Source organism: Callospermophilus lateralis, chromosome 3 (assembly GCF_048772815.1).
Source record: "Callospermophilus lateralis isolate mCalLat2 chromosome 3, mCalLat2.hap1, whole genome shotgun sequence".
NCBI lineage: Eukaryota > Metazoa > Chordata > Mammalia > Rodentia > Sciuridae > Callospermophilus > Callospermophilus lateralis.
In genome coordinates this window covers 48,681,995-48,692,033 of record NC_135307.1, presented here as the reverse complement: position 1 = coordinate 48,692,033, position 10,039 = coordinate 48,681,995, and the positions used below count along the sequence as shown (strand labels likewise).

General features: G+C 31.7%; 1 protein-coding gene across 8 annotated transcripts in view; it reads right to left on the bottom strand.

The window, feature by feature from the left end:
- Positions 1-3,158: 3,158 nt before the first annotated feature.
- Mipol1 (mirror-image polydactyly 1) overlaps positions 3,159-10,039 on the bottom strand; it is a 343,144-nt gene continuing 336,263 nt past the window's right edge. For all 8 annotated transcript variants that reach the window (XM_076850214.2, XM_076850223.2, XM_076850217.2 and 5 more), the window contains one exon: positions 3,159-8,479. In XM_076850214.2, the coding sequence (XP_076706329.2) occupies positions 8,413-8,479 (67 nt within the window). In that variant the 3' untranslated portion in view covers positions 3,159-8,412. The remainder of the gene's footprint in view (positions 8,480-10,039) is intronic.

Here is a 10,039-nt window from a genome sequence, read left to right as displayed (position 1 = left end):
AATCTTCTCAGCAGAGTAGAGGATATATTCTCTCTAGAGGAAGACAAAATCATTTGAAGGTTCAGGATGTCTTACATTCAATCAAAAATTAATAGGCATGCCAAGAGAAAAAACAGAGAATAGAAAAAGACTCATAGGTGATTCAGCTTTTGGAGTTAATAGACTTGGATTTGAAAATGACTCTGACTAGTATTTTCAGGAAAACAGAGGCTAAGGGGGGAGAAAATAGAATTAGAAAGATGAGTATTTCACCACAACATTTGAATGTGCAAAAATCAACAGAAAATTATGGAATTGAAAAATATATACGATCTAAAATTAAGAGCTCCGCAGATGGTTTCATAGCAGAAGACAGAAGTAAGGAAATAAAAGCCAAGTACTTTAAAAAACTTTAAAGAGATGCAAAGAATTAAAAAAAAAAATGGAAAACACAGAGAGGATGAGAGAGATATTTGGGAAGATAGTGAAATGGTTAACAATTATAGATATAATTAGACCTCAGAAGAGGAGAAAGATATCAATTAAGAGTTTCCTAAAAATATCAAGTCAGTTTTTTCTTTTTTTAAGCCAGAGGTTTAATAAGATCTCTGAACTCAAGAAATACCCAAAGACCACATCTAGGCACAAAATAAAACTGGCACCCACTCAATAAAATAACAATGACAAAAAACAAAGTAAATAAATAATATGTAAAAAGGAATCAGGGAAAACAAAGACTTTAATTTTAGGAGAAGAACAATAAGACTGGCAACTGATTTCTCAAAAGGGAAGAAGAAAGCTAGACATAAAGAGGAAGCAGGATTGTGAGATCATAGCCAGCTTCAGCAACTTATCAAAGCACTAAGCAACTCAGGGAGACCCTGTTTCTAAGTAAATAAAGGCTGGGGATGTAGCTCAGTGGTTAAGTACCCTTGGTTTCAATACTTGGTTATCTCCCCACCCAAAGGAATAATTTTAAGAGTTATAGGAGGACTTACATTTTTTACTATTTTGGAGTAATAGGACTGGATTTATTTTAACAAGTTAAAAGACTGAAAAACAAACAAACAAAATAAAAACAAAAATCAAACAAATAAAAAACAATGGTGAAAACATATTAAACAATGTAACAATGTTTGTGGACTTTAGACAAAAGGCAGCACAGAACAGTGACTCATGAAAGAAGGGCCCAAAGCTAGCCCTACTATTGCCGCAGCTTATGGTTTGGAGAGTTTACAGAGCAGAGTGAAGGGAAAACAGAGTACTGCACAGAGAGTGAGCAAGCTCTGAAGGGCTGCTTAGCATTCCCTGCATCTTCCTCTGAGTACTTACTGATCAGCACGTGTATGTAAAAAACTACTAAGGCCAAGGCAAAAACCAATATAAAAGAGTAGGTAGAACAGCGACCTAGATTCATATATGACTAGAAATAGTTTCTGATGTGACCAGGTGGAGTAGAAATGTCTTATGCATAAGGTAGTATACTCAGAAGGGAATGGCCTTGATTGTGGAGAAAAATCTGCTCTGGACTAATGGTTATTCTCATCTGTTTAACAAAACTTGTATAGACTTAAAAGTAACAAACTGTATCCAAGTTAATGTAAGTGCATCCTTGAACAAAGCTCAAAACATCCTAAAGAAGTATAAAAATTCCAATACCCAATAAGACAAAGTCCATAATGATTGGCATCTGACAAAAAGTTAGGAGACATTCAAAGTAAAAAATGTAACTCCTTATAATGGAACAAAATTCAACAGAAACAGACTCAGAAATTGAATAGATTATAGTATTAACAGACAAGGACACTGACAACCATTTTTTTTAATGTTCCCAAAGATAAGGCAAAGCATGAACAAGAAAAGGAATGAAAAAAAGTTAGAAAGACCCAATTCTAATTGTTAGAGACAAGAAATACAATGTTTGTAAAGAAAAAAGCCCTGACACAGCCATATCAATGTTTATAGAAGCCCAATTCACAATAGCTAAATGGTGGAACCAACCCAGATGCCCTTCAGTAGATGAATGGGTAGGGCAACTTAGGTATATATATACATCATGGAACATTACTCAGCATTAAAAGAGAATAAAATCATGTCATTTGCAGGTAAATGGATGGAGTTGGAGAATACACTGCTAAATGAAGTAAACCAATCCCCAAAAAACCAAAGATCGAATGTTTTCTTTGATATGAGGATGCTGACTCATGATGGCCATTGGCGAGGGGGGGGTATGGGTAGAATGGAGGAACTTTAGATAGGGCAAAGGCAAGTGAGGGGAAGGGAAAGGACAAGGGGGTAGGAATGACAGTGAATGAGTTAGACATCATTACCGTAAGTACATGTATGAAGACAAGAATAGTATGAAAATACTTTGTGTACATCCAGTGACTTGAAAAAATTGTGCTTTATATGTGTAATATGAAATGAATTGCATTCTGCCATCATATATAACAAATTAGAATAAATAAATAATTAAGAAAGAAAAGGTCCTGGATGGGATTAACAGTACACTAGATACTACAAAAGAAAAGATAATTAAATCAGAAGACAAAGCAAAAAAAATTATTCAGAATGAACACATAGGGGAAAAATAGAATGCCAAAAGAAAAAAAAAAGAAATATGAATGAACTGTGGACAATTTAAAGTGGCTTAATGTACATTCAGAGGGAGAGGAAAAGTGCTCGACAAAAACATTGGAAAATTAATGATTGAGATTTTTCTAATGAACCACAAACTCACAGATACGTTAAGTTCATCAAATCATAAGCACAGAAAGATGCAGAAATCTACACCACAACACATTATATTCAAATTAGTTAAAATAAGTGAAATAGGGAGAATCTTTAAAGCATCCAGAAGACATACTATTTACAGACAACAACAATAAGAATGCTAACAGGAACAAAACAAGCCAGAGATACTAGAGTTAACATCTTTAACAGCAAAACAAAGTTCAGAAACCTAAAATTTAATGTCTAGCAATTTAAAAAATTGAATGCAGAAAAACATTTTCAGACATTCAAAAGCTGACACAACAGTCCTACATTAGATTGGATGATAAATACTTCAGGTAGATGGTAAATAACTGGTGGAAATCTACACAAAGAAAAGAACACTGTAAATGATAAAGACATGGGTAAACATCTTAGTTTTAATATTTCCTTAAAATAATTGACTGTTCAAAGTAAAAATAGTTAAGAACGTGATCATTGTATACAGATGCAGAAGTAAAATATATCACAACAACATCAGGAAGGCCTTGGTGGGACAACATGGTGTCTCAAACATGATGAGACACAACTTGTGTTTACATAGTACCATGACCTTTTACATATCACCAGTTTCAAAATCTTTGTCCTGAAGATTCCTACTTTCCACCCTCATTTCAGTCCTCTTTGTCACATACCTTAAACTTTAAGTTCAAAATTCACAATACAGAGTTACATAATTTGTTTATATTAATCTCATTATGATTCAATAATCAAATACAACAGAAGCAGTATTGTTATTTCAGCTTTTTTTTTTTTTTTGGTACTGGGAATTGAACACAAAGTTCTCTACTAGGAGCTAAGGTTGCAGGGATGTGCCACTACACCCAGCAGACTTCAGCTCTTGATTACAATAAAGTTCCACACATATTCCAAAATTATTAGAGGTGCTTTGTAATATATTTGAACCAATCTATTATTTTTAAGTTAAAATAATTTGATCTCCTTCATTTTTTTCTAATCATATTTACCAAAGATAATATTTATAATACATATACTATAATTTTATATTTAAATAATTTTGAAAGGTTCTTAATGCAACTAATAAATTTATTCGTGTTGACTTTTGTCTTTAATAAGGAAGTCACACACAGTTTGATAGGAAACTTAATCTGTTTCCCTACTACAATATATATTTTATGGTGTATATCCAGTACAGTGTCTTCAGGACTGTACATCTACAAATCTAATCAAGATCAATGTATAAAAATTGCAATAAAACATGTAGGATTTGCAATATGGGATTTTATGTGAATAAAAAGTACATACATATCTTATATATGAGAGTACATTAAAATACAGCTTGGTTAATGAACATATAATCAAGAAACTGGTGACTTCCAAAGTATTAGTATACTCCAAACTATATTTAGAAAATAAACTTAAAAGTAGGCATATTAATACTTCTGCAAAGAAGATGAATAGCATACAACATTTTAATGGTCCTCAAAAATACACATTTATCATTGCCAAATTCTAATATGAAGTCCTACATCAAAAAGGTAATAACTTTAACCTAACTTACACTAAAGTACATAACAAAAAAGAAAAGAAACCATTTCAAAAAAGGTTATTATAGTAAAAGGATTATAAAAAGTTTGGTAACTGGAGATGCTATTCTGGAACGTATGCTACTAGTTGAAATGTACAAGCTCCAACTTAACAAATGTTTAAAATATTTGAGTTTTTAAAACAGTGCCAAAATAAACCACAGCTTTTCTAGAGATGACATATTTAGCTAAGCACGAGCAATATAAATCTTTCAACAATTTCATGTATTTGTTTAAAAGCCTCAGAAACCACGTGCATTTCCAATAAAACACGAACAAAATGCTGAAATCACTGGAGCTCAACAGTTGACTTATAAACCAATTTTTTAAAAAGGCAAATGTGATTTTCAGTCTGAATGGGTATATCTGTATGTATGAATAGATATGTGAACGGTACATAACAGTAATCAAGAACAATAATATCTGTGAAAATCTGACTTCCTTCCAAGCCATATGTGAGAAGACAAAATGTGTCATGGCTATTTTATCATTTAATGCCTTATTAATCATGACTATTTGAAAATGGTAACTTTAAAAAATAATTATGATCTTAAAAAATAGTACATATAAAATGTTTTTCTACATATAAAGTGTGACACTATTCAATATTAAAACTACAAATCTTTAATATTCTTTCTTGTGAAATAAACTAATTATATCAATAAGTGATGTGATTATAAAAAGATTTCTAAATTTTTTTTGGGGGGAGGGTTCTGGGGATTGAACCTTGGGCATCATGCATGTTAAGTCTGTATTCTGCCACTGAGCTAAATTCCCAGCTCTCTTAAGTTTAATTGAATAAGAAAATATACAAAGGATCAATCTTATCACTGAAAATAATATAAAATATTTCTTCTATAAAATATTTAAACTTTTTTAGTTACCTTTAAATATAATGGTTTATTTATAAAAGTAGAATAAAAATATTCATATTAATGATTAATAATTTTGCTACAACTGTCTGTCTACACATTGCTTATAACCAATAACTTTGCTTACATATAGTTTTATCTCTAATAGTTGTCCTAGGAATTAAAGCAAGTCTTGAAGTTTATACTACTATATAAAGTACGGTGTTAGAATTTATCATCAGGCCAAATCGAAAATAGTCCAAAGCACCTCAAGGTTATATTTTAGTGATATCTAAAGTACAGCATGCTGCTACTATTATATGATAGAGAGGTGGTCATAATATGATATTATGTATGCATACAGTTCACATTATTGTACTTCATAGAAATGCGTAAGTCTTTAGACGGTTAGGGAATTCATATATATGTGTATAAAATAAATGGTAGAATAATAACAAAAATTATTAGAGTAAAAATCTTTACTACATTTTTTTTCCCAACAGAAAGGTTTGAAGACCTATAATTGCATGGAGTATAGTTATAAGACCGTAGTTCTAAGTTCTAGCCAGTCCTTAGCAAGTTCCAAGATACTCTGTTTCCTCACGAATGGAGAGTTTTATAACAACAACAATAACACTAATACCAAAGCCCTATAATCATTATTATATAGTTGACATAAATAATTCATTATTATTATATGGTTATTGACAGGAGCAAATAAAAACAAAGATGTGAAGGATTTCATAAATCATCAAGTGTTAACAAATTTAGCATTTTTTCTGCCTTTCCTCTGGACTACTTATTTTTACAAGAAGTGAATTCTCATGTTACTATAGGAATTACACTTGATGACGTTTAAAGCAAACTCACAGGAACATTGCTGAGCAGAATGAAACACTTCTGAATTTGTGCTAGGATTGAATATGTGGCTACCTGATTTTCAGTGAGTAAGGCTATTTTTAAAACAAATTTTGACTATTGGAAATATTGTGTTGGTCAACATTTTTAACTTAAGAAATCAGTTAAGACAATATTTGGCTGTAATACTTTGCATTTGTTAATTTTGCAGATAACTAAGTCATTTTCAAGGGAATGAAACTCATTTTCAAAGGGATGGGTTATTTTTGGGAGATTATTTAGGTTGAACAAAGTAGATATTAGAATTGTTTTGTAAATTTCACTTTATAATCATATTCTTTAAAACTTCACAATATTGATTATAGGAATTGGTTGCTCTAATTATATCATTTAGGTATAGGAGGAGATGTTTGGAAACTGAAAGATATCTTGATATGGCCCTTCATGTACTTTAAAATTCCAAAGTAATCCAAGGAAAGTTAGTCTGTTCTTCAAGACTAAACTGAAAATTCAAGTTTACTTGTGATTTCTTTTAAGAGGGTTTAGGAACAAACTATTTTGTGACAAGAACTGTTCTCTACTTACCTGCATCTCTTGGATGATTTAAAGGGTGCTGTTTCTTTAAATAAGGAGGTTTTAGGGGTTTAAATTAGAGCCCAGAGACAAGACTCCATGTATGACCAAAGTATTACACATGTCTATGTTTATATAGTCACTGGCCTATGAAAAGCTATGATTCTTTTTAGAACTATAGGGCAAATCCAGTTAGTTTATTTTTAACCCCTGTTGTGCCTTATTTTCAAATTATCATCATTTAAAAAAATCATTACAAGCAGGAAACATGAGTAAATTCCAAATTTTAATGCAATGGGATAATTTTGTCAGTTAATTTAATAGCTACAGATTTACTAAGGAAGGAATGGGGTGTATTTAGCATTATGATTCTTCTGTCATCTATGACAAGCACTTTAAAATTTCCTCAAAGTAAATTAAATAATGGATAATCTCTAATGGCATCTTAAAAAAATGACACAATACATTGCCCTGAATATACTTATCCTGAAAACAGGCAACAGTATCTAGTTTAGCACAATCTTAAAGATAAATTAAAAATGCACATAAATTTTTATTTGTCTACAAACCTTTCACTAATTCAATCTGTTGGTTTATTTCACCCTGATCCTGGCATAGTCATTTCCTATTGCCCTTTCAACTTTTCACTCTAAAACAATGATGATTTTTTTGTATAGCCAAATATATAAAGTTTCAGTTTTATTCATGATATCATATGAGTAGAAGTGATGGCTATGCTTTAACTTTTAAGTTACCTCTTAAATGTTAATTAAGTTAATTCTTACCTCTTATATGAAATAAAGGCAACCTGAACCAAATGCAGGTTTACTTTTGTCTAAGTCCTAATATTTGCACATTATAATTTTATGGTATATTATATACTGAATTCCCCTCCTTTACAACAAAATTCAAACAATAATCTATAAAAAAAGATAATCAATAAGAATACTTAGTAGATTTAATGGCTTCTTGCCTTTTCAGATAGAGACATGCTGGCACATGCTAATTTTCAAGACAAAAGTGTCCCAGACCATTAGACAGAAACTTGGCAATTTCTACAGCTTAGGTGGAGCTTAGATAATTATCCAGTCTTAACATTAAAAATACTGACAATATGAATTTATAAGTACACATTAATAATCTTCCATTTTATTGAATACAGTCTGTATTTATTTTTAGTAAAATAAAAATCATGTCCTGATGAATGTAATTTTAATGTACTAAACTCTCATTAAAGCAAATTATACATTTAATTTGTGGCATCTATTTGTAATATTCTTTAATATTAACAAAGATTACATAGGTACACTAAAGGAAGATTACAAACTCATGTCTGAACATCCTTCTTCAGTTACGAAATATACTCTATATTGGGGAAAATGCATTTATTTGAAGTTTTGACCTAACACAGTGGATTAAGGCTTAGACAATATTTACTTTGCTGCACTTTGATTCAGAGAGGGCCATATGTGAAGATATGATCCTGACCAACTTTACCATGTTTCTATAGTGGTCTCTCGGTAAAACAATTTATATCTCTAAATAAAAAGTTGAGATATAAAATAGTCACAAAATAAGCTGCAACCTTATAGCTACCCATTGGTAAAAGTCTATAGTTTAATTTGGATAAAAAACTCAAGTCAGCAGCAAAGTGGTTAAACATTTGTGATTTGATTTTTTTTTCTCAGCTTGGAATGTGGTTGGAGTGTCCCACTTCTAACAACTGTTTGCTAAGTTAAGGCTTTTAGTGTTTACACAGTGTTGAATGAAGCAGCCTGGTCACCAGATGTGATCGCTTCCCCCAGACTGCCGTTTTTGTATTTTTTTTTCTGTCAGATCACTGTCCTCATGGTCCCTGTTCCAACCTTCTTCCTCAGGACGTCCACCAGTCTTTCTAACCTAAGTTGGGGGCAGGGGAAACAGGAGGAAGAAAAAAAGAAAATAAAAAGTACAATTATTGTCAGGAATGATTTGGCTGAAAAAGAATAGTATTTGCCTGTGACCAAGCAGCCCTGGTAGTCATGTTAAGAAACAAAGCATCACTGTAAATGAGAGGCATTCTTGCAGAGTGCCAAGGATTTACTTTAACTCAGATCTTCAAATTATGCCAGTGTTAAATGCTCCAAAATATATAGGATATTCATTTCAAGACATTTGGCTACTTGCACTAAGGTTGTGAATGAATCATTTACTATGCAATGACAGCATGGCATATTAAGTGTAGAACTAGCTTCAAACTGACTTTTACCTAAGAGAAATATATATATCTTTTCTTTTTCTCTTTCTTTTGGTGATGCTGGGGATAGTACCTGGCAACTAAACAGGTACTCCATCACTGAACTACATCCCCAGCCCCAGAAACATATTTCATATAGAAATACTAGCAAGCTTATCCCTGTTACTTAGCTAAATAAGCAACACATTGGTTGGCATACTGTATGATTTTTTTTTTTGAACCCAGGGCCTCATGCATAACTAGGCAATCTTTCTTCCACTGAGCTATACCCCTGAACCTACTGAACAATTCTTATAAATTAAATTTCTTTCTTTCCCCTAGAGTCAGCTGATGAAAATATAGATAGAAATTAGGTGGTTAGGTAGGGAAACTTTCATGTCCCAAAATATTTACAAATGATTTGACACTAGTACAACCAGATTTTCTGTACTACATTTTTAAAAAAGTTTCTATTCCTGAGTAATCAGTCTAGGAATTACCTGTATAGCTTTTTAATCAAAGAAGTATAATATTTTTAGCTGATTAAAACCTACCAATTAAACTGAAAATAGAGTCAAAAGTTCAGAAGTCTATTCTGCAGTGCTCTTAGGCTACTCTGTGGGTGACAGAACACATTCATGTGGATCAGTAAGAGTTTTGCTTAACAAAAGATCATGGAAACAGACCATTAATTGGTTTCTTCTTCTTTTATTTTCTTCACTGAAAGCATAAAACCTCAACCAAAAATCTCACTTGATATTACACACAAGTAATCTTCCTTATAAGTGAAAATCATGCCCAGCAGTTTTCAGATACACAATCCTCAAAGCTTGGTGAGCGACATAGTCTAGTCTACTCCACAGTTTGCCTCATTTATATGGATCCATGCATGAGGGTCCTCTGCAAATAAACACAGTACAGAGCTAGACACTAAAGGAATGAGGGTATTCTTGGTGTCAAACATACTTGTTTAGACTATTTGAAGACTTTCAGTAAGGAATGAACAAATCAACTGCATATAATTCAGAAAACTAGTTCAAGTTTATTAGATGATTCTGCATATAGCAAAATTCTGTTAACAGAAAACAGGAATATTTCAGTGCATCAAAATCTTTGTCTTAAATAAAGTAGTGATCTTAGAATAAAATACAAATCTTGCCTGTTTATTACTATAGATTTCTTGACTATAAATTACACATAAATATTTCATATCTACTAAGACAGTCTAGAGGTACCACTAGAAG